Source organism: Protopterus annectens, chromosome 3.part0 (genome assembly GCF_019279795.1).
Source record: "Protopterus annectens isolate FY-2018-M chromosome 3.part0, PAN1.0, whole genome shotgun sequence".
NCBI lineage: Eukaryota > Metazoa > Chordata > Ceratodontiformes > Protopteridae > Protopterus > Protopterus annectens.
Window position 1 is genome coordinate 164,535,314 of NC_056731.1, and position 26,231 is coordinate 164,561,544.

A 26,231-nucleotide genomic window follows, 5' to 3' on the forward strand; every position below is an offset into this window, starting at 1 on the left:
TTAGGAGAGTTTTGACAGAGAGGAGGTCCTTGAGTTTTTATTTTCAGTCTGTTTGAATAAGGCAGTTTTCCAGATAAGGGTAAATTTGTATATTTTTCTGTCTGTAGAAAGCTATGGCCGGGGCTAAACATTCGAATACCCTGGGAGCAGTAGATAAGTCAAAGGGTAGCGCAGAGAACTGAGTGTTGTAAGCCTGCTCTGAAGCAAAGGAATTTCCTGCAGGATTCCCTTACGGGGATGTGGAGGTAGGCATCTTTCAGATCTAGGGTTGCTAACCAGACATTTTTAGTCAGCATAGTCAGCAGCTGCTGTAAGGTTAGGATTTTGAGAATTTGGGGACCACCAGGAAGGTGTTCAGAATGGATAGATCTAGGATGGGGCACCAAGTGCCCTGTTTTCTGGGAACAAGGAATAGTCTTGAATAAAAGCCTTTGCCTGTTTGATCTGAGGGGCAGGTTCTACTGCCTCTTGGGATAGGAGAGTTTGGACTTGTTTCAATACCTCTGCCCACCGATTTGGAGGTAAGTCTGGGTACCCTCTTAGAACTGGGAGTTTGCTGGAGAATTTGTATCCCTGAAAAATGATCTTTCAGACCAACTGGTCCTTTGTTATAGAAAGCCAATTTTCTTTGCAGAGGGAGAGCCTTCCTCCTAGTTTTTGGCGAGAGAAAAGAGGGCGGGGGGGGGGGAGAGGGAGTCGGTGAGCAGTTTTGCCATAGAAGGATGGCTTACAACTCCCTGCCTTTGGAGTGGAAGTGGTTCACTGCTTGGCTCTCTGGTGTCCCTGGGGTGGGAGTCTGGGTTGGTCTGTCTGTGGGGCTTACCATGCCCCTGTCTGATGGTTGCAGGAAAGGACCAGTGGTTTGAGGGAAAATTCCTGCTGAACCTAGGAGGTCGTACCTGAAGGAAATATTTTACTGTTTGCATGCATTTTGCTTTGTCTTCATTTTTTAAGCACCTCTTCTGCTTTATCTTCAAACAAGCGGTCGTTATCAGACACTGCTGCCCTGCTTGAGGCTTCTAGGGCTTCATATCCACAGTTTAATGAGTGTTTAGCCACTTGACAAGTAGAGTATAGTAAATCTGCAAACCCTTTCGAATTGGCACATTCAGGAAAGGTAGATTTTTTCTTGTTTTAACAGTTCCTAAGTGTGTTGTTGATATTTTAACATGTGGAACTGACAGTTGAGAGCTCTGATAGCCAAGGTTGCAGAGGTGTATACTTTTTTTTTTAAACTCATCTGTCCAGAGCTCTGGAGTCCTTGTCATAAGGAGTAGGATTCTTTGTAGAACTAGCCTTAGCTCTTTTTGGTCCCTGTGTAATAACCTCTGGGTCTGCAGCAGGATTTCTGTACAGGTATGTGTGGGAATCCGGTACTCTAATACCGGTCAGGTTTTCTGAGAGCAGGTGGGAGGGCGTCAAGAGTTAAACTGGATTCCTGGAAGACATCATCCACCACCTCTAAGACAGGAGGGATGGCAAGGGTCTGTACAGGGGGAGGTCTATAAACTTAGTCTTTTCTTAGACTGAGGGAACACTGGGATTCCCAGTGGAATGTTCCCTGAGGATGTGAAGGGTTTCCCCCAAAGGAAAGATGATCTGGTGGGGAGGCAGAGGGAATGGATTCCTCTGCATCTGAATCCTCATAAGCAGCCAGAGGTTGTTGTCACTCTTCAAAATCCGAATAATTAGACTCCTCAGAATCCTGTTCTGTTAGTATTTCAGGAGAAAGGTCTCTTAATATTAGAAGTTGTGGCCTGATACCCCTAAGGATAATAAGATCCTCTGCCATTGTAAGCATTTGAGCTTGGGGAGGAGGAGCAGGAGTAACATGGTGGCTAGAGGTGGTTTTCCTGGGAGTGGCCTGTTCTAGGCCTAAGAGAATCCATCAGTCTGTGAGGAACGGTAGTCGGAAAAGACATCATTTTTTGCCTGGACTCAGTAGTGCGAAAGGCCTCCTCGGAAGCCGGTGCCTGCATTGCTGATCCGGACCCAACAGAGAGAGACAACCAAAGGCTCGGAAGATAAAGATTTCTGTGGCATACCGGAATCTGAAAATCTCAGTAGAGGCCTGCGAAAATATCAAATCGGGCATCAGGTGCTCTGAAAGCGCCTCCCTGAATTCCGGAGAACTGACTACCTGCTTAGTGGTAAAGTCGTCGGAAGGCTTGGCCTTGTGCGGTCTGTCTCTATCTTTACCCTTATGTTTCTTCGGAATGTCTATGGATAGTTGGCAGACTGACGCCATTTTGGAATCTGAAGACAGCAGATGAAAATATCTGGCTACAGTAAGAGCTCTACAACGAATGGTTCTCGCATTAGAAAGGGCACAGAACTGGCAACGGGGGACGTAGTGATCTGGGCCTAAACAAGTGACGCAGTATGAGTGGAAGTCTGTGTGGTATTTGCTTTCTACAGGTGAGACAATTAACTTTTCGGACATCGGTTAGTGCAAGAAAAAAGGATCCCCAACAGGGTACTTAGTTTTAGATGTTTTCAGCTGTAAATCAAAACTCTGGTAGCAACTGACTGGCACCCTTGTGAACTGCTTCTGCTACAGGTTCCACAGCAAGAAAGACTGATGTAATGGCATCGGCTGCTCTCATTTATAGCACTAACTACCTGATGTCAGGCAGCAAGCGACATCAGCTGAGGCAGAAAAACATGGACTCTGGTATTCGGGTCAGCTGAGGGCTACCACAGCAGGGATAATCCACAGGTGATGACTGCAACATTGAAACATGAAGAACATCTGGGAATCAGTTCAAGTTCTTTTTTCCTCTCTGCAATAAAGTTTATGGAAACAGTTTCACACCTTTCTGTCTTGTTTACAGCAGTCTGAACTCCTTACTACAAATTTCTCCGCATCTGTGGTATGTCATGAAAGTGTAGACAAATTCCTCTGCAACTTATGTGACAAGTTAAGCTTAAAAAAAGCAGGTGGCCTTTCTCTTCCCTTGATATCAAAGGAAGGAAAGTTTTATAAAGTACAAGCAGGTTTCAGGTAGTTACACAGTACTAGAATATTTTTATAGGAAGAAAAGCAATCTAAGAGCTGCGTTAAACTGTAGAAGGTGGAGTTTTCCTTTAAGGCAAAAATCCACATTCAGGGACATAACCACACCCACCTGGTATGCTATGGTGTAGTGCACCAGTTACATTTGCATGCTTATCCCCAGAGCCAGTCAGATCACTTCCTTGTCACTAGAGTGTGAACATCAAGACATGTAGACTTGATGCTACACTAGCAAACAAGTGATATGAAAATATATACCATCCAAAGGGAACTCAAACACTTGCAATTAAAAACCCACTTGCCCGAAACAGGGTGGTAAGCACTAGAGTAATCTAGAAAAGGTCTCGCAAAATCAGTTAAGGAAATAGCGTATCCAGCAATGAAAACCCTCCCTTAATGGGTCACAAATTAAGGCTGAATCTCCAAGAAGCAGAAAGTACAGTTGTGTATATTTACCATAAATGTAGATGTTCAAGTGTATTCACTGTTGCAGTCATCACATTTGGGTTATCTGCTTGCAGCAGCCCTCAGTCGGCCTGATTAACAAAGTCTTGGGTCCTGCGTCAGTTGCTGTCCCTTCTTCCATGAAGTCAGGTCGTGAGGGGGTATAAAACATGCAGCCGACACCATTACATCAGCTTTTCTTGCCCCAGATGTCAGGTACCCCCCCAATGGGAAGCCATAAAATCTATAAATATACAAGGTTATACCTCCAACAAAAAAGCAAATACACCAAAAAGCTTTTGAGCATAGTAAAGGAGTAGAGGTATAGCCAAAAAAGGAAAGGGGCTGGAGGGAGGGTAACCAGGACTGCAACAGTGAATACACTCGAACATCTACATTTATGGCAAGAGTACACAACTGTACTATGTACTTTGTGTTTCACTATTGCAGTCATTACATTTGGGTAGAATCCCAAAGCTATGGTTGGGGAGGCTGGGGCTAAACGGCATTAGGTGCGGCTATAAGGCCCTGCAGAACTGCAGTGGCAAAGCCTGCCCTGGACTTAGAGTAGAGAGGCAAATGATAATGCTTTGTAAAGGTGTGAACAGAACTCCAAGTAGCAGCCTCTAGAATGTCTTTGGCTGGTACTCCTCTGAGAAAGGCTGCTGAAGTAGCTGCAAGCTCTGGTGGAATGAGACCTAATGCCCTTGGGCACAGGTTTACCATGGTGTAGGTAGCAGAAATGAATGCAGTGGCTTATCCACTTTGAAATTGTCTGCTTTGAAATAGCCTTTCCTTCTGATCCTGCAGCATTTACCAGTAATTGCTCGGTTTTTCTTAGAGCTTTAGTCCTGCTCAAGTAGAATCTTAGCTGTCTGTGTACGTCCAAGGAATGCAGAATTCTCTCCCCCTTGTTCTGTGGATTTGGATAAAAGGTTGGCAGATGAATTGTTTGGTTAAGAGCCACACTGGAAATCACCTTAGGCATAAAAGTAGGATTTGTCCTCAGAGACACCCTGTCTGGGTAAAAAGTGATAAAAGGCTCTACCGCCATGAGGACCTGTAGCTCTGAAACTCTTCTTGCTGAAGAAATTGCTAGCAGCAGAGCTGTTTTCCATAAGAACCTTATATCAGCGGTAGCAGCTGGTTCAAATGGAGGCAGGGTGAGCTTTTCCAACACGTAGTTGAGGTCCCATGCAGGTAATGATGATCTTCTAGGAGGCCTTAAATTTTTGGCTCCTCTAAGATACTGCTTTAGTAAACGATGAGAAAAGATTGGTGGCTCTGTATTGTAATGAGCCAAAATGGCAGAGGTATGGATTTTAATTGACGATAAAGACAGGCCTTTGTGTCAAGCATTTCAGTTAGGTATTGTAATATCTGAGGAATATTTGGTTCTGCTGCATCAGTTCCTTGTGCTCGATTCCAAGCACAGAATCTCTTCCATTTGTCAGCATAAGATTTTCTAGCACTAGGCCTTCTGGCTTCCAAAATGACATCCATCACAGCTTTACTGAGAGGTGTTGTTTTGTATAACTACATGATCAGCCATGCCGCTAGGTTCAGTGTTTGTAGTCGATTGTGCAGAATGTGATTGTTTTGCTGGGACAGTAGTTTAAGGTCCAAGCTGGGTATTGAGACAAGTTCCTTAGGATTGGGTACCAGTACTGGCGGGGCCAGTCCGGGGCAATTAGTATCATCTTTGGTTTCTCTTGTCTGACTTTTAGGAGGACCTTGGGGAGAAGAGGCAGAGGAGGAAAGGCGTAAACTGATAGGTTTTTCCAACTGAAGGATAGAGAGCCCACTTTCCATGCTTGTCTGTGATATGTCCTTGTGCAGAATCTTTTCAATTGAAAATTTTGACGGGAGGCAAACAGATCTATGTCTGGGCTCCCCCATTTCTCTGTTATCATGCTGAAGACTTGTGGATTTAGTTTCCACTCGTGAGGATCCATAAGGTTTCTGCTTAAATCGTCTGCCAGTGTATTTTGTTTTCCTGGCAGGAATTGAGCTTGAAGATGTATTTGGTAGGTCAAAGCTGTGTCCCACAGTGCCATGGCTAATCTGCAAAGGGGGTATGAGTGTGTGCCGCCTTGCTTGTTTATATACCACATGACTGTGGTGTTGTCCGTTTTTATCAGTAGTTGTCCTGGATGAAGTAAGTCCTTGAAGGCTGTTAGGGCATTATGAACAGTTAGCATCTCTTTCTGGTTGATGTGTATATGCATTTGTTTTGGGGTCCATATGCCCTGAATGCATCTTCCTGCCATGTGGGCCCCCTAGGCATAATCCAAGGCGTCTGTTAAGGTTTGGCTGGCAGGGGGGAGAGTGAAGGCCCGTCCCCTGTTTTGGTGACATGTCTTTGCCCACCATAGAAACTCCTGTTGTAGGCAGGGAATAAGAGGAATCATTGCTTCCGGACTGTGAAAATGTTGACTCCGTAAACCTTTCAGGTACCATTGAAGTTTCCTCATACGCAGTCTTGTACATGGAATCAGTAGGATGCAGGACGCTATGAAGCCCAGAGCCTGCAGAATTTGTCGTGCAGATAACTGGGGTTTTGTTGCCATCAGTTTGAAGTAGTCAGTTGCCTTTGCTTGTCTGGCATGAGGTAAGCCATCTGAGCAGTTGTATTCAAGGTTGCCCCCAGGAATGTCATCTTTTGAGAGGGTACCAGCTGTGATTTATTTTCGTTTATTGTGTACCCTAGGCATGTTAGAAGCCTTTTCACAAATGCTAGGTGTCAAAGAAGAATGTCCTTGTTCTCTGCTTGAATGAGACAGTCGTCTAAGTAAGGATATATTTGCATGCTCCTTTGTCTGCAAAACGCAATTACTGGTGCCAGGCACTTTGTAAAGACCCTGGGCGCAGTAGATAAGCCAAAGGGCAGTGCAGATAATTGGTAATGCATTAAGCCAGCCTTGAATCGGAGGTATCTTCTGCACAACTGTCTTACTGGGACATGCAGGTATGCCTCTTTTAGGTCTAGTGTCACCAGCCAAGCATTCTTGCCCAGCATGGGCAGAAGCTGCTGCAAAGTCAGCATTTTGAATTTTAGAATGCCCAGGTATGTGTTCAAAAAATCAATAAATCCAGTACTGGCCACCAGGCCTTGTCCTTTCTGGGTACCAAGAACAGTAGAGTAAAAACCTTGTCCTTTTTCCTGTCCTGGTTGAATGGCCCCCATATCCATGGGGGACGTAATCTTTTTGTGCCTCTGCCCATTGAATTTTTGGCAGATCTAGCCAACTATCTGCCGCTGTCAGAGTGTGGAAATGGAATCTGTATCCCTGTGATACTATGTTTAGTACCCACTTGTCCTGGGTAACTGCCAATTTTGAGCAAAAGTGCTAACTTTCCCCCTGGGGGTGCTGCCAAAAGATAAGTGCTTGGTGTAGGCAGAAGGAAGTCACTGGGATTGTTTTCTGTAGGCTTGCGCTTTATCTCCTCCAGATTTGGAGGTAGAAGCACCCCACTGCTTAGACCTGTATGAATCTTGCGCCTGGTATCTGGAACCCTTTGGGCATCTGGATTTGCCCCTTTGAGCTCTGACACAGGAAAGGACAAATTTTTTGTAGGCCAGTGTCTACTGAATCTTGGTGGCTGCACTTGTAAGAAGTCTTTAACAGTTTGCATAGACTTAGCCTCGTCTTCCATTTTCTTTAAAACCTCTTCTGCCTTAATGCCAAACAGAGAATCATGCTGTAAAGGTGCATCTATTAAATTTAGCTTTAACATGGTCAGGCAAATTTTGTTCCTTTAACCAGGCATGCCTTCATCACAGATCCAGTAACTGTGGCCTTACAGAAGGCCTCTAAGGAATCAAAACCACATTGCAAAGTATGCTTTCCAACCTGTTCAGCTGCATGCAATAAGTCCTGCAATTCTTTATTTTCTGGACATTCAGAAATCATTTTCTGTTTCAGCAATCCAATAATATGTTGTTGGTACTTTAGCATATGAAATTGACAGTTTAAGGCCCTGACTGCCAAAGTAACAGAAGTATAAACCTTTTTTTCCCCATCTGTCTAGTGCCCTTGAAACTCTGTCAGAGAGGGTAGATGTTTTGCTGTTGAGGCCTTAACTCCCTTTGTGCCCTGTTAAATAGTTTCAGGATCAGCAGCAGGGTTTCTAAATAAAAATTTGTGAGAGTCAGGGACCCTGTAGTATCGGTCAGGCTTACTGGGAGTCAGAGGTAAGGAGTCAGGGGTCATCCACAATGTCTAAAACAGGGGGAATGGCTAAAGGCTTGTGCTGAGGGAGAAGGAAATCCCTGAGCCTCTTTTTTGATTCTGAGAAGTCTCGACTCTCCCAGTGAAAATGCTCCCTCAAAGTATGCAAGGTTTCTCCAAATGAATAATCCTCAGGAGGAGATGCAGATGGAATAGACTCCTCAGCATCAGAATCCTCATAGGGAGGCATAGATGATTCCTGATCAGAAGAGGAATCAGAAGAAATAGAAACCTGATCTGAAGATTCATAATCAGTGTCTTGCCTAGGCCTCTTATCTGGAAAGGGATGGGTACCCCTGATCAAGGTAATAAGGTCTTCAGCCATTTTGATCATCTGCTTTTTAGGCATAGAGGCCTGTGCACATGGCACATGCGTCTTTTTCTAGTTTTAGAAGTTGCTTTTGTCTTTGGTTTTGCAGCTGTCAGTTTGATATACAAATGTTGAGGTCTGAATACACCCTCAGAAGCTGGTGTCTGCTCAGCGGCTCCGGACCCATCTGTGGGGATACATTCGTCAGTCCAATACCTTGAGTATCTAGCGGCATGCTGGACTCCACATGGGTGTCGGTAGAGGCCTGCCACTCGAAGGTAGCGGGTATCACGGGCTGCGAAAGCGCCTCACTGAGTACCGGCGACTGGCTTAGAAGAAGCTTCGTCGGTTTTGGATCTCGACTGCCTTTCTCTGTCCTTTTCCTTGCGTTTTTTTTATGTACTCCGGGTAGTCGGATTGCTATCCAACAACATTTCTGGATAGTTGAATCTGTTTCCAAAATAAATATACCGATGCTTAATAGTGCGTTGGTTAAATCTAGCACAAAACCGACAGCCAGCCACGCTGTGATCAGGACCTAGGCAAGAAATACAGTATAAATGGAAATCCTTATGAGGTATTTGCTTCCCACAAGTAATGCAATTATTAACTTTTTCTGACATCGGTAAAAGGCAAGAAAAAAAGTTTTCCCAACGGGGTACTTCGCTTTAGTGAAGACTTCAGATCTGAGACTCAAACTCGAATATTTCAGTAAAAAAGTAAAAAAACTGAATCCAAAACGAAAGGGAAGCCCAAAAAGTCACATCAGCCACTCAAATACGTAAATTTCTTGAACGCTATTTTTAATTAAAAGAAAAAAGCGTTTTCACTACAGTTCAGACGCAGCTTCATCAGAAGTAAAACAATAAGTGACAACTCCCCAATTTAAATACCTTAAAGGAAATGACCTAAAAAACATGTCAGAGAGTGCATCAAACTGAAAACACACCTTGTCCCAAAACTTAATTAAAATACAGAGATTTTAAAAATTTTGGGCTTCCCTTTCGTTTTGGATTTAGTTTTTTTACTTTTTTACTGTTTGTTCGTTATATCTATGGCTAGCCCGTTGAGCCCTAACAGCCCTAACATTTTTGGGACTACTGACTCTAATGTGGTAAATGAGAAGGTTGACGTTTCATCCTTGCTGATGTCCCTCACTGAAAAAATTGAGTTGTTAAACTCACGCATGGACTTCCTGCAACAGAGCATGCCTAACTCTCTACGATCTTGTCCCAACAGCGCTGATTGGAATGGTGGTAATGGAGGTAGATTTGGTGCCAGCTCTGCTATTCCGGCAGGGCAGCCGGTACTTTCAGTCCCTTTAACCGGATCTGTTGGTAGCTCTGCCATTCCGGCAGGGCAGCCGGTGCTCTCTGTCCCTCTAAGTGGATCTGTTCCTTTGAGCGGAGGTGTTTTAAATGGTGCTAGTACTGTTATTACGGCAGCACAATCGGTGGTTGCAGTTCCGCGTTCTGGTGGAGTTCAAACCGGCAATGCTGCTATACCGTTGGGTAACAACACTTTTCCATCTACTAACGGAGCACTTCCACCTCGTCAACGGCTTGAGGATAGAGCTGATTCTAGCAATGTGGCTTATGGGTCTATCGGACCGGCACGCAATCCAGTGTTTACTACTAATGTCAACGAGAATGGAGTTATAAACCACAATTCTAACTTTTCCCTTTCCGAATGGATGGGGAATACAGGTAATTTTGCATTTTTACCTAATAATGGAACAAGTAACATGGTTTTTAATGGTTTGAACCAGGCACTTAGAGGGGAAAGTTTAAATGATAAGTTGAAAACTTTGGACAGCAAGTTGCTTAGACTAAAGAAGCTTCAATTGGAGGCGGCATATTTTCAGCAATGTCTTGCTGAGAATCTGATACCTAAGGGTTTAAGGAATAACTTTTCCCCTTCGGGGTTATTGGTTGACCGCCTCTTTTATGCTGACCTTAAAGCCTTATTTCAAGAGCAAGGGGCGCTTTTGCTTCAGCTTATTGTGAAGCACTACTCGATGCATATTGGTTCTCTTACAGAGGAAATTAACTCTTTGGACAATGCTATTAAAATAGACTTAGACTTTGCACAATTTAGATACGATTACAACCGTATCTTTGTTAGTATTGATGCTCTAATGGAGAAGCTAAAGAACAACAAAAATAAGAAACTATTTAGGGACAGGCTTGCTTACCATCACAATAAAGCCTATCCGAATTTGGAACTAAAAGCCATGGTTTGTGTAAATACTAATCAGGATGGTACAGACATTCCTGAGACCGTCGAGGATGTTATTTGTTTGGACGACTCACCTGAAGATCTAGGTGAGGGTTCAAGCCAGGGTGTCAGACGGAGTAACCGTATTAAGGCGAATAACAGCAAAGTCTGGGTACAATATACCTGGGCCTCCTTCTGGTAATGACGGAAATGATTTTTTAGGTCCACGCAACAAGAAACGGTATGTCAACAGGAAAATGAACAGGCACAACTAATTTCTAATCCTGGTCCCTCTGTCAATGTAAGACAGCCCAGGATTATTTTTAACAGGAATGGGGATTTTAAAATATATAATTTCTCCTCTGTTGACATTGACACTGATTTGGTTGAGCTTTTAGCCTTTGGTTACACTTTTGTTCCAACTTCCACAGGCAATTTGGCTAAAGTTATTGATTTAAAAACCTTTTCACGTAAACTAAACCTGAAATTGCATTTTAGTAATGATGTGAATAATGCATTAGCAGGACTAAAAATGCCAAGCTCTTTCAATCCTCCATTACATGTTAATTTACAAATGTTTGAAACCATGTGCGAGGTTGATGTTAGACACCTTTTTTCGTCTATGGAACGGAAAGCTGATTTGGCTAAGTTTAACATTACTAAGGAGCAGCTAATTGGTCTTAAGACACTTTAGTGAATTGCCAGTAAGGTTTTTAAAACCTGACAAAGGAGGTGGCCTAGTGGTGTTTGATGAGGTGGAATATAATGAAAGGATGTCCCTAATTTTAAATAGTTCAGCATACGATCTAGTATCCTTGAATGAGGTAAATGACTCTCATAGGCATATTAGGGGTTACTACAGGGATTTATTTTTGGCTGGGAAGATTGATCTGGATACCTATAATTTTATAGATATATTTCCCCCAAAGATCCCGGTGATGTTTGGCATCCCTAAGATCCATAAAGATGCCATTAACCCACCTATGAGAGCACTGGTAGATGGTCGTTCGTCCATGACCCACCCATGTTCTCGACTTATCGATAGTATTCTGTCAAAATACCTTAAGTTGGTCCCAAGCATTTGTAAAGATTCCTGGACATTTCTTAGTAATGTGAATATACCATTCGACAGCTCTTATAATTTTTTGACAATCGACGTTGTCGATCTATATACATCTATTCCACATTTGGAGGCTGTTGAATGGATTGGGCTGTTATTGACAGAATTAGGAGCACCTAAAAATGAAACTTATTTAGTTTCGGAGTTACTTGAGATAGTTCTTTCCTCCAATTTCTTTTTGTTCGACAAGGAGTACTATTTACAAAAACAAGGGGTAGCCATGGGTTCCCCATGTGGGGCATGTGTTGCCAACCTATTTGTTGCTTACTGGGAAAAGCATTTTCTGTTCAATAATCCGGAGTTGATGAAGTCTGTCATTTTTTACACTAGATTCTTGGATGACATCTTCATCTTATTCCGAGGAGGTTTAGAAACAGCACATGATTTTGTACAAGTTATTAATGAAACAACTGCATTTTTAAAATTTACGTTTAAATTTTCTTCAACAGTCATCGATTATTTAGATGTGAAATTAACCAAGGATTTTAGTAGGAATGTTTTCATGTCGACTATTTATAGAAAGCCGACATACTGCAATTCTTTCCTGCATTTTTCCAGTTGCCACCCATTTAAACAAAAGCGGTCCATTGTTAAGGGCCAGCTGGTTAGAGCAGGAAGAATGTGCAGTACCTTGGTAGATTTTCTTGTTGAATGTGAATATTTGAAGCAGTTGTTTGGTAACCGTGGTTACCACATTGATTTGTTGGATGAATTGATTTTGGAGGTTAATCAGAAAAGACATAATGGTTTTTATAAACCCCTTCTTGACCAGAATGAGTCTTTACTTACTGATACAGTCTCTAGTGGTGTCATTTCTGACGATATTGTGGATGCTCCTGCTGTAGTTGAGCCTGTAATTGACACATGTGGCTTCACTTTGAGTTTTGTTACCACATTTAATACTAATTCTCAGGCCATTTGTTCTATTATTCGAAAGAATTGGCAGTTTATTACCAGCAATCCGGACCTTGAGGAGAAATTGGGTCCATTCCCTAACATAGTGTTTAGGAGGGGCAACAATTTAAAGGAGCTGTTACAGAGGAAAGTGACCACAGAACCTTTTAACAGACAGAAGGGCACTTTTAAGTGTGGCCTCCAATTATTGTAGGTATATAAAAAACGGTTATTCATTTGACATTAGGAGTAGAAAATACCAGGTTTTTCATAAATTTAATTGTCAAACTTCTTCTGTAGTCTATGGTGCTTTTTGCAATTGCTGCCCAGCCTTTTATATAGGCAAAACGGACCGGAGGGTCCGTGAGCGCATTTATGAACACCTTTATGCAATAAGGAAAAATAAGGCTGAGAACGCTTTGGCAAAGCACATTGACAAGAATCCCGGTCATTCCTTCAGCTTTATGGGCATTGACCATGTCCCGGTTAACATTAGAGGTGGTCCTTCATCTTTATTGTTGGAGACCCGTGAGCTCGAATGGCAGCTTATGTTAGATGCATTCAGAGCTCCGGGGTTAAATGATAACTGCAATATAGCAGCTGTTTTAAAACTAAGAAGTTACTTGAGATAGTAAATAGGGTAGATACAATTTGTATGGGTAATAAGGTTTTAACCTTTTTTAACTTTTATAAATGTGTATTTTTTATTAGGAAATATACTAATAATGTTTACATCTTATTTGAGATGAATGTTTAATTATATTGTATTGTTTTGTTTAAACAATTTTTAAAATCTCTGTATTTTAAGTTTTGGGACAAGATGTGTTTTCAGTTTGATGCACTCTGACTTTTTTTAGGTCATTTCCTTTAAGGTATTTAAATTGGCGAGTTGTCACTTATTGTTTTACTTCTGATGAAGCTGCGTCTGAACTGTAGTGAAAACGCTTTTTTCTTTTAATTAAAAATAGCGTTCAAGAAATTTACGTATTTGAGTGGCTGGTGTGACTTTTTGGGCTTCCCTTTCGTTTTGGATTCGAATATTTCAGTAGTCGACCGACCGGCACCTGCAAAATGCTTCTGCTTCGGGCACCGCACGGCAATAAAGACTAACAAAAATGGCGTCGGCTGCATGTTTTATACCCCTAATGACCTGACGTCACAGAAGAGGAGACAGCAACCGACGCAGGACCCAAGACTCTGGAATTCAGGCAGACTGAGGGCAACCTGCCAGCAGATTACTCAAATGTAATGACTGCAACAGTGAAACACGAAGAACATCTGATTTGTATAACAAACTGTTGGAAATATTTAATAAGTGTGGCTTAGACATAGTGAGGGTCACCATTAGACAAAACGAAGTTACCATGGCTGACCTTCACTTGCAGACTGAAACTCAAAACAAATCACATCAGAACTTATGTATACTACTGATTCTGAAAGAAGCAAATATTTTTATGTTTTAGACAAAGTGGATAAGAGATGTGCTAGCAATATTAATAGAAAGATGAAAAAAATGGAGAGAGATCTTGGTGAATATAAAAACAAAACATGCTACCCTGACCCTAAAGGGAATCCTAGACGCAAGAGCAATTTTTATGGTGAACAAGATGATTGGGGGGGGGGGTCACAGTATATTAATGCTGGAGAAAATGGTTATAACGATACTGTGGATGACCCTTTAGAAGTTCCCCCGCTTCGCAGGTCCGAAAGAATCATGAACTAGAGGGCCCCTCATTACTTTCAGAACTCTGGTCCAGGGACGAAGCGGGGAGGTTATCGAGGGAGGAGGAGGAAATTTTTACTCCCCCAACAGAGATTATTACAATTGAGTGTGTTAAACATAGTTATGACAACTTTAACACTTTCAGTTATAGTGAAACTGAACCTTCTAAACTGTCAAAAGGGTTTAAATTCATCCCAAATGCGAAGGGGGATGTTAGTAAATTTATTCTTGATTTAAAAATTTTTGAGAGAAAGATGAATTTTGAGACACTGTTTCATGAAAAGAAAAAGGTTACGGATGTGGGAGGTCTCAGACAGAAAAGTATTTTTAACCCACCTATCCATCCACAGTTAAAAAATTTTGAGATGTTGTAAATAAAGTATTTCTAGTAAACACTATAGCATGCGTTTCAACCTGGATAGGAAAAAATGGAAGGTTTTGAATGACCCGAGGTCGGATAGAAATGTTTGGGTAATGAAACCCGATAAGGGAGGTGGTGCAGTCATAATGAATACTCTTGTGTATGAAGGGAATATATGTTTAACCTGTTAGGTGAGATGGATACATACACAAGGGTTTCTAAAAGTGAAATTAACAGAGTATAAAAAATAGACTTGGCAGTGAATGACCTCCTGCCTGAAGGCTTAATTGATTTAAATACCTTTAATTATTTGACCAACAGTAGACCTAAGGAATAGACAATTTATGGTATACTCAAGGTAAATAAGGACCTGTCCAACCCACCTCTTAGACCTATAGTATCTGCTGAGGGTTTGAAAACAGCACCCTTATCAAAAGTTTTAGATATTAAGCTTAAGTCCTTATGGAGTACTAGTAGCCAAATACTTAAGGACTCATGGGAATTTTTAAAAGGAATTAACACGAATAAGAACTGTGACAAAGTTACATTTGAAACAACTGCTATCAAGGATATTTTTTCGGTCATCCCCACATGTCAGAGGTTTGGAGTGGTTGAAGGCTGCTTTAGTAGTAGAACGAAATATTTATTCTAATGATTTAGATGTGGTTTTGCATCTTAAGGAACTGCTTTTAAATAATTATATATTCTTTGGTGGGAAATTTTTTCACCAGATCAAAGGTGTTACAATGGGGGCCAATTGTGCCCCCACTTATGCTAACATTGTGCTAGCTTGGTGGGAAAAGAAATTTATTCCTGAATCTGAACATAAGATATGCTGGTCACAATATGCAAGATTTTTAGATGACATTTGTTCTGGGTGAAGTCTGACACTAAGCTTCAGGACTTTCTGGCTTTCATCAAATCACCACTGATTTTTTTGCATTTTACTACTACTGTGTCTAAAGACAGATTACACTTTTTGGATCCAACTATTGATAAGACAGCTCAAGGGAGCGCAAAATCCAAGATGTTTTGTAAAAATACCTATTCAAACTATTTCCTACATTTTAGCAGTGCACACCCATTCTTAAAAAAAAAAAAAGTATTGTAAAGGGTCAATACATTCGGGAGTGTAGAATGACTTCCAGTAATTCAGATTTTGATGTTGAATGTGATTATCTTGGCAACTTATTTAGAGAGAGTATATCTGGTTGATTTGCTTAATGAGATTAAAACAGAAGTTTCATCTTTTAGAGATGTGAAATTTTGCCCAGTGTTAGGAAAAGGTTTGAATATGGGGCACAAGTATGAACCCATGAATTTGAATAAGAAAGAATGTAATAGGGCATTCATTACAGAATATAACGCTGATTTTATTGGTTTTAACAATATTGAGAGAATGGAACAGGTTTACGGAAATTACCAATTTACCTTTTCCTAAACCATTTTCTTTGAAATTCACATGTAGAAAAGGTAGGAATCGATACATTATACATCGTGAAAGTATTTACATTCCCAGAAGAGATGGGAAAATTTGCAGGTCCTCTTATTACAATTGTAATAGTGAAAGGGTAGTTTTAACCTTGTGTTTTGCTCCCACTGTGGAGCATTTTATATAGATAAAACAGAGCGAAAATTATGGAAACATATGTATGAACACTCGTATGATATTACGAACTGTAATAAGAATGCCTTGCTTAAACATACTATGGTATGTAATCAAGCAAAGTTCCATTTCTTTATTCTTGAAAGGTGTCCCTATGGATATCGGGGGGGGTCCCCTGGGAAACTCGCTTAGAGTATAGGGAGTTACACTGGCAAGTTGCCCTTGATGCAGGGAGGTACCCGAGGTTAAACGAGATCAATACAGCCCTCAAACTCAGAGCGGCTAAGCTCTGATGAAGTGATAAAGCGATGGACTGATTGCAATTTAGTTTATATGTACCTCTTGAAATTTTTTATTAACACAGTTTTAGTTTGGTTACTTTTACTGAATTTTTATCCTGCGGCCAGTAGATGGCGCTATTGTACTGGCTTTCATAGAACTTGTTCTAGAACTATATACACTGGATTTTTATATATTTTTACAATTTTATATTAGATTTTAAAAAAATTTAACATTCAATATGTAATAAGTATTTTAACTTTTTTATATACAAATTAGATCTTTAATATATGAATTTTTGTAAAAATTACTTAATTGGTATTAGAACCAGACTGGTGTTTATGCATAAATTCTGGTGGTTTTATTGTCCATTTTATCTGATGAAGTCTACGGTTAGTGGACGAAAACATGGGTCATTGTATAGCGTTAATCTCGTTGATGAATAAAGTGGATTGATACCTTTTTTGGTATGTGGTCTCCATTTTCACCCTTTCTTTTGGATCGTTTTTTTTTTTGGGGGGGGGGTGAAATCTCTCTTTACTTTGTGGTCATTTGGGAAGTGAGACTGCACACGTCCACCAATCCTTTTTTAAAACTCTTAGCATAGATCTCTTCTGTCTTGTGTTTTAACTGACTGCAGACTGTCTTTAGGTATTTGAACATGTGAAATTTGCAGATAAGAGCTGAGCCAAAATGATAAAGAATCGTTCTCCCTGTCACTTGGCAAAGTGGTCCTGGAAGCAGCTCCTCTATAGCCCTCACTGGAATCCAGGCAGCACAGCTGGGTTTGCAATTGGGTTCTTACACAAAAATTTATGGAGTTCAGGACCCAAAGATCCTGTAGAAGCAGTCAGGCTACCTTGGGGCTGGGAGTCAGGTTTTAAGGCTGTATCATGAAACATATCCTGTGAATTAGAAGACTATAGCTGGGGGAGGGGGGTCTGTAAGAACTTACAGACTCCCAGCTGAAGAAATTCCTTCATTCTACAAAGAATGAAAGTTCGTGTGGAATATGTTTTCCTACACTTAAGGCAATGACACTACATCTACAATATAAAAATAAAAATTCCCTCAGTGGTGTACACAACGTTAGATTCACATCAATCCAGCAGACAGACTAAGCACACAATGAAGACTACATTTTTTGGAGCTCTGCAGCAAGAAAGAACTGAACACAGCATCAGCCAACTACCTTTACATGCCATGGGGGAGGGTGAGATCATTGGTATTAATGTCGGCCTTGAGTTCCTACAGGCAGGAAATCCCAGGAGTCAGTACTCCTACAGGTTCTCAAGTGTTTCTGCGTATGACAAAAGCACAAATAAAAGGCAGGTTTAAAGATCTGTCAAGGTCCAACAAAGAATGAAATAAAAGTCTGGCATCTTGAACCCAAGCCATGGACTACAGAACAGGCACATCAATGCCTCTTTCTCAGAGGAAGAAGAGCCCAACTAGACTACTGTTTTTTTAAGGACAGACTTAAGCATCCACAAACTGATCTCTCAACTAGCTGCTTACCCAGGTTGAATGGGCCCAGATGACAGCCTACTGGTCAGGGGATGGGATGCACAAGCACCCTAAGACCACTCCAGTGGAATGGAGCAAGACGGACACCTCTACTGACCTCTGGTTGACAGTGTCACAGTGTAACAAGCTGAAATCACTAACAAAGCTAAGCAAAAAAACACTGTCAAAGCACAGATCAGAAGGTAGTACAAGATGACACTTCTGAAAGGGTTAGATTAAGGAGTCCTACAAGCCAAGTTCCCAGTAGATACTTCAGATTTCCCCACACCACCCAAAAGGGACTATCCACCAGTCCTGCTATAAATTTTCCTTCTGCCACACCGTGGAAGATTCTGAAAACCTTCAAAAGCCGCCAAAAATTCATCTTTAAAAAAGTGTGCATCCTTCCTGGAGTACGGGCACTTGAATAAATATGCCAAACTGATTGGATTCATCCTTTCCACTATCCCCTGGGTTTCCTCACGGACAGCTTCCAGGTTTCTACACAAAAGCAGTTGTCCCCCACACACACACCTTCTTGCCCACAATCACACTAATGCAGACAGAATATACAAGCAAACAAATACTCCTACAACTTGGAGACTGATTTTTTTCTCTCAATGTATTAAAAATAATTGGTACTCTCCTTCTTGCACATTTAATGTCAAATGTTTCTATAAAGCTTTAAAGACCTGGAAAAATATAGGATAACAAGTCCTTTTTATAGATGATCCACAGCACTGGAAGCTTGCTGTTTTCAAATTCCCAAAGTACATGAAAACTATTAAAATACCACACATTACACTACATAAAAATAAAACATTTAAACTAAAATATTCTTACTGTGTATTGCAGGATTATTCTGAGCCATCCTATCCAAGGTTGCAAGCACTGTAGCCATATCCTTCCCCCGCAGGCTGTTGATCATGTCAGGAGAAAGACCAAATATGCTCTGATCAGAGGATCTTTCACCCTGGTTATAATCGGGACGATCTCTGTATGGCCCTCTGGAAGCATTTGACTGATACTCTGAAGTTCTTCTTCCAGGAGAATCGGCTCCTGCAGATGGATATGGCTCTCTCATACCTGGTGCTCTAGGTTCAGGACCCACATCCCTGTTCTTAGCAGGAACGGATGGATTTTGCTTCCAACCCTCATTTCCTAGAGGAAAAACAAACACAGTTAATTTAGTTACTTCTGTTTAAAAATATTCACAACTTTCCAATGAAAGACTGATTTACAGCTCTAAAAGAAGGTTCTTCATTTAACTACCTTACTAAATATATATTTACACCTTTCTAAAATCTGATAGGAGGACTTCTGCAATGGGCAAACTCTGGTACTTCCTCTTCAGATACTTTGCTTAGCAAACTTCTAAACTTGGTTTCTGAATGCAGGTGTACATACACCCTCTGGCCCCTGAAACTGATATGCCCCCAACTAGAAAAGTGAACTTAATTCTTGAAAAACTCACTTTAACCCACATATAAAAAGCAACCACAACCTGCAAATCAGATGAAACAGGCAAAAAAGTACAATTGTATGAACAAATATTTGTGTCTCGTCATAAACCAAGATCTTTAAGGGGTGCTTGGTCCAAAATCCAAGAGGCAACGGAACCCCCCTTCTGCAGGATAGCATCAATCTGGCTTGGAATTTCAAAGCAGTCATATTTATTTATTTTATTTATTTATTTTACATTTGTTAACTGGGCTAGTCTAGCTGGATATATGTCCATTTTCAGTAGAGGCCCGGGGAGAAAATCTCCTCACATAAATCAATTACAAAGAGACATAATAAAAAAGTACAGTAAGAATATACATTTAGTAGAATAACAAAATACCTAAGGCACACCAAAAAATTTACTAGTTCAGTAGAAGCATCACAATTAAAAAGCTAAAGATTAGCAAACTGTTTTAGATAGTCAGTTGGAGAGAAAGAATTAGTACAGGACATACGAAGGGATTAATGAAGAAATACAAGGGAGGAGAAGAGTGAGAAGCAATGGTCTAGTAAGGAGAAGTAATAAGATGGAAAAGAGGACAGGGGAGAGAAAAAGGAGGAGTGGGTCAGAGCATAAGAGGAGAGCAGCAGGGCGATAAGAAGAAAGTATATGTATAGCTAATAAGTACAGTGAATAGTTATAGTAGAGTAGGGGGAATGAAGAAGCTTAGTCAGGAGTCCTACAGGAACAAAGCCAGTGATTTTGGAAGTGCAGTTTGATTTTTTGTTTGAAGAGTGGTAAGGAGGGGATTAGAGTGATATCAGTGGGTAGCTGATTCCATGTCCTACCTACAGTATTGGTGAACAGAGTCACCAGCTAAGTTATGGGATTTTACAGATTTGGTCATGAGTTTAGAAGAAGATCGAAGGGAGGTAAGATTATTATAAGGTATTAAAAGTTGAGAAAGTATAGGGGTGTTGTCAGGTTGGTAAAGTATCTTGTGGGCAATGGTAAGTTGTGAGATCATAAGGCAGTTTTGTAGCTCAAGCCAGCCTAGGAGTTTTAGGTTATGACAGTGATGCGTTCTAAAAGGGTTACTGGTGGCAAAGCGGGCAATGCTATTGTAACAAGTTGCTAGTTTATTTAGGTTAGCCTTCTTAAGGTTAGTGAAAATAGGTGAGGCGTAAAAGAGAGTAGATATCAGATGGGAGTGGGCAATAGTAGCTCTGGTAGCAGGTGTAAGAAATGGTTTAATACGGTATAATGATCCTATTTTTTTGTTAACAGTTTTGATGATGTTATTGATGTGTTGATCAAAAGTGAGATTGTTGTTGATGGTTATTCCTAGCAGTTTAGTTGTAGTGTCAGGAGAGATGACAGTGGTATCATTAGATAAGATGTTGAAGTTTAATGGTGAGGCTCGAGTGGTAGGAGTGAAAAGGAGAAGTTTCGTTTTTTAGCATTGAGGAGGAGGTACCGTCTAGTAAACCAAGTTTCTACAGTGTTGAAAGTAGTTTGAGTTAGAGTAGCTCTGAAGAGGTGGATGCTGAACAAATAATAGTGGAGTCGTCAGCATATTGGATGCAGGTAGCTTGAGGGATTACAGTGTTGAGATCGTTTATGTAAAGGGAGAAGAGAAGCGGGCCGAGAATGGAGCCCTGTGGAACTCCAATAGAAACAGGCAATAAGGAAGAGATATGATTGTCCCATCGAACGGCTTGACGTCTGTTGCCAAGATAAGTAAACCATTTTAAAGCCAGGTTATCAAATGAGAGGGATTCAAGGATGTTAATAATGGAAGAGTGGTTCACCATGTCAAAAGCTTTAGAGAGGTCAATGAATAGAGCAGAGGTGAAAAGATTGGAGTTACGATAGTTGTTGATGGTATCAACAAAGGAAAGGAGGGCAGTGGAGGTGCTGTGGTGGGGTCTAAAGCCATGATGACAGTTGGCTATTATGTTGTATAAACAGAGATACTGAACAAGTTGCTGATGGATACATTTCTCCATAATCTTAGCTAGAGGTGAAAGAAGAGCAATAGGTCTAAAGTTAGTGTAGTCAATAGAGTTACCACCTTTGTGTAGTGGGATAATATGAGAGACTTTCCATATATCTGGTATGGTTCCCTCTTGGATAGTCCTATTAATGAGTATAGATATAGGGTATGCAATCTCTTTAGCAGCCTTTTGAAGAAAGAGAGAGCGGAGTTTGTCAGCAGAGGGGGTGCAGGGTTTCAGTTTGAGAATAAGCTTGTAGATGAAAGAGGTAGAGATAGGATGAAGAGTGAAGTCATGGGGGGAATCAACAAGATTATTTGGAGGGTAAAAGTTGTTGGCGTTCAGTTGTCTAGCAAGAGATTGAATGGTTTCTATAAAAAAGGAGTTAAAAGCGTTAGCAGTATGGTTAGGGTTATTTGGGTCTGCGTTTATGGGGGAGGGAGTTTTAGCTGTTCCAGGTGAAAGGAGTTTGTTGAAGTCCAGAATTGTTTGGGTTTATTTAAATGGGTTTCTTGAAGTTCACAGTAGTATTTTTTTTGTCAGAGATTATAGCTTTTTTTGTAAGATTTCTAAGTTGGCAAAAATGGAGAAAATCAGAGCTGATTCTATGGTACCTCCATTTGCCCCAAGCTTTATTTTTAGTGTGAATTAATTTCTTTGTTTCCTATGAGAGCCATGGGGCTATATTAGACTTCATTCTAATAGAGTGTTCAGGGGCATGTTTATTCAAAATGGAAAGGAAGGTCGAGTTAAAGAATGAAACTGCTTCATTAAGAGGAAGTGATTTCAAGAGGTTCCAGTTGCATGTTTTGAGATCATTTTGAAATAAGTCACTTTTAAAGTGTTTGGTCGAGCGTATTATTCTAGTGTTGGGGAGGTTTTGATAGTCAGTCTTTTCTCTAGAGATATAGGTTAGACAGTGGTCGCTGAGGTCATCAGGCAAAGTTCCTACTTTGTAAGAGACATTGACTTTGTTTATGAGTATCCAGTCTAAGATGCTCTGTTTCTTACTTGGTTTATTAAGCCTTGTTGTAGTGGTAATGGATTGAGTAAAACCATGTAAGTTTATATGACAGGAGGGATTGTCAATATTAATAGTATTCCAGTCTATATTAAAGTCACCCAGAATTGTAGTTTCTTGGGGGTAGTTAGTGGAAACCCAACTGAGGAAGTCTTCTAAGATGGGTATATTGTTGCCTGGTGGTATGTACATGCAGATTATGTAAAGAGCTTTTTGAGCATTTAATTGAAGTTTAGTGATGATGGCTTCAGCTTTAACATCCTGGGTTGGACAGGCTGGGACGGTAGAGATGCTAAGATGGTTCTTAAATAGAATTGTTACTCCACCACCTTTACGTTTAGAATGATCAAACCTATATAAATTGTAGCCTTGGGGTATAATCTCAGTGTCTTTGGTGGCTAGCTTTAGCCAAGTTTCTGAGAGGCACAGAATATCAAAGTGGTGAATGTCTAACAGGGCATGTAAGTAGGGTACTTTGTTATTTACACTTCGTATATTTAGATGTCCTATGAGTAGGGAGTTATTGAAGTTAGGCTTAGATACTTGAGGGGAGGGATGTGAAGGGCCAGGGTTGGGGTGAATATCACCGTCTTGTAAGGTAGGAGTAATAAGTCTGGACGTGATGTTGCTTTTAGGAAGGGTTAGTAGTTTCATTTTTTTATCAGAGGGTAAGGCATAGGTGAGGTGAGAGTGCCTATGGAATTTGGGAAGGTGATAGCTAGGGGTGGAGGTAGAATTTAGGAATGCGGTAAGAGAAGTGTGGATGATAGATGTATGTTTATGTATATAGTCTGGTTGTTTTTTAAGTGGGTGTTCAAAGAAGGTAAGAAGGTACGAAGAATAAAGGGAGGTAGAGAATAATGCTAAGAATATTAACATGGTGGGTAAGTATGGAGTCATATGTAGAAGTGGTGAGATAAGGGAAGTTATAAAGCAGCAGTGGAAGAAAGGGTAAGGAGAGGTGGTGTTATAGGTATAAGGCAAAAGGAAAGAAGGAATGAATTAGTAGGAGGATTTGTAGGGATGGGAAAGGAGAATACAAAGTATAGGTATAGGTGTAGAGAGTGGAAGTTTATGGGAAGAAAGGTAGTCGAGGAAGAGGAGAGGAGCTAGTAATAGAAGAGGAGATTGGTTTAGCAGTAGAGGAAGGAGGGAGGGGGGAGAGTCTGTGTAAAGGGGAGGGGTTAAGTTTTTAGCGGGAAAGAGCAGGATGGGTTGTAAGAGTGAGGGGGGTGTGACTAGGAAAGTATAAGGCTAGGACCCCTGGGGGTGTGTGGGAATTGGGGGTAGGGAGGGGAGCAGAGTGAGCCCGCAGGGCGAACGGAGCGGGATACACAGAGTCCAGAGAGGAAGGAAAAAGTAACAGAAAAAGCTAGCAGATAGAAGGTTTGAGATAGGTAGTGTAAGGAGGAGTGGGTCACAGAGCACTACAAAGATGGAAAGGGATAGGAGTGAGAAGGTGAAAATGGGAAGAATATGGAAGGGAATAAACCAGTACTGTAAGTTTAGTTGTGGACAGAGTGACACCTATTGGGCAAAGAGTAGAGGTAGAGAGGAGTCACAGGATTCTGGGGCAGAAAAAAAAAACGTACACTACTGGGAGGGGGAGTACAGGCTGAGTAAAACACTAGGGTAAGGGAGAGGAAGATTATAACAGAGTAATGGGGGGGGGGGCTGCTGCTGGCAAGCTTAGCTGGGAGCAAACAGAAAACTGCACCGGGTAAAATTGGTCATGAACTACAATCAAATTAAGTAGACATACTCTCTTAAAATCTTGAGGAAGTGGGTTTGTAGAAGAGTGCAAGGGTCCAGAGCTTTCAAGGGTAGTAGGCAGTAAGTACCCTCGTAGAGTAGAGTGGATTTCAACCCAGGCAAACAGACACTGGGTAAGGCAGGAGAATTAGCTGGTACAGGAGAAAGAGGGAGAGAATACAATAGTGTTAAAAAGTACATAAAAATGCAGTATTATCAATATAAAGCTGTAACCAAATACACAAATACAGTAATCAAATCCACTGCTCCATCATATAACACTTTACAAACAGTATAAGCCAGGCAAGAAAATAAGCATTTAGGCAAAAACACAATGCATAGATACTCAGTTAAGGATTATAACAGTTAAATCATGTGCATATCCACAATAGAAATATTGCAGCAGTTTGGTTCAAAACGCAAGGTATACCATTAAGTAAAGCACAAGGTATTCCATCTAAAGGCAAAGGGAGAACATAAGGCAAGCCCATTAATCCATAGTGTAGTGTAAAGAAGAATGCAGAGTGTAGGGAGGCCCTGTAGCAAGTATGACCAGAGCCCAGTCTGCACGTGTAAGGCCACTTCCAATACCTACACTCAGTTCCCAAAGAATGGCAGGGCAGAGTAATGAAGAGTTAACACAATGGTAAACCATATAGTGAAGGTTACAATAATCATAACAAAAAAACAGGGATGTAAGTCGCCCAAATAAACCTCAGAAGAGTCTGAGTGGGTCCAGGAGGCACTGATTCGCCTAGCAATAGTCACAGAAAAGTGCGCTAAACACTACCCAAAAAATATTAGTAAAAGGACTAGGCCTTGGTCTAGGTATAGTCCCCAGAAGTATCTGTATGGGGTCCAGGAGGCACAGAGGAGCCTAGTATTAAACGCTAAACAGTGCGCTATGCATTTCTCACTAATATCAGTGTAATAGTATGGGGTCCAGGAGGCACTGAGTAGCCTAGTATTGAACGCTAAACAGGGCGCTATGTATTTCCCACTAATATCAGTGTAATAGCCTTGACTAAGTCTCACAACAGTACCACTCTTGGTATATAGCACTCTATGGCAGGATACTCTCCTCCCATCAGTCCTCAGTTCTTTCCTGGCCCAAATAATGAAACCAGTTAAACTTGATGACAATATCTCTTACAGAGGCACTAGAAACAAACTGAGAGATTAAGTACAGAGACAACTAATTAACTTTTCTACAAGATCTACAGTTAAGATGAAGCACATCAGTCCCATGTGACAACGGCAAGTCTTTGTCATCTTGGTTACACAGCCCATTAAGGACTGCTCCAGCAAACTAAACCCACTTTTGACCTAGACTTAACATCCAGGCTGCAATGCTTCATTTGTATGAACCCCTAATGGGAAGTCTGACTTCACTTCCTGAAAGGGTTGACTCTCTCTTGCTCACTTGTCTATTGTGATGTTTTTTTTCTTGCAATTAAAAAGGTCAATTGACAGGTATGCCAGTCTGTAATGTATGAAAGTCTTGTCATTCAAACAATGGCAGAAGAAAATGAAAAATATATGAAAACCAGACTACAAAGGAAGTGTCATGACAGGAAGTGGAGTGCCTGTTACCAAAAATTGCTCCCACTGATGTAAATTGATTCATCTGAACATTAAAGAAAACTCTGGAAGGAGTGTACTTTAGACTACAGCATATTTCAAGACTGTTGGAAGGATAAACAATATTACCAGTAGATTGAGTTTATAAATATCAAGTTACTCTATTCTCAGCTGATGAGCATAATGCTGAATAAGCAAACGTTGGACTCCAAAACAGACTGGAGGAACTGGATGACAAAGTATAAACGATTAGCAGATGGTAGCATGCAGAAAAAATTTGGGAATTTTCTACGGAAAGAGTGCTGACTTTTCTTAATGGTGAGAAAGTAATGCTCAACTTCAAGATGTCAGTACAATCACTATGCACAATTAAGGAAATTAAATATACAGTGATGGTAAATCCAGGCAACTCAATGAGTTGCTGAACAGCAATAGGAGGAGTAACAATCGAGCAAAACAGTTTTTGTGGAACACATCAGGAGATAGAAGCTATGACAAGTTTTACATCTGTGTGACAGTGCAAATTACTACAAATAAAAATATTAACCTAGCTTTCAGAAAAAAAAAGAAGTTATGTACTCCCCATAAAGTTACATCTGAGTAGTCCTATTTCATTGGTCTTTAACCTGTGGGTCTTCGGATCCATATCGGAGACACAGCTGCATTTTCCAGCTACGGCTCCGAGCTACATGCTCCTCCCCTTACCCACAATACCAGTCTCCCTTCAG

At 40.9% G+C, this 26,231-nt stretch overlaps 1 protein-coding gene across 1 annotated transcript in view; it reads right to left on the reverse strand.

Moving 5' to 3' along the window:
• Positions 1 to 26,231, reverse strand: part of LOC122796295 — a gene marked incomplete in the record, with an annotated part of 1,783,369 nt that overhangs the window by 171,186 nt on the left and 1,585,952 nt on the right. The window contains 1 exon segment of the mRNA XM_044064662.1: positions 18,552 to 18,869. Coding sequence (XP_043920597.1) covers positions 18,552 to 18,869 — 318 coding nt within the window.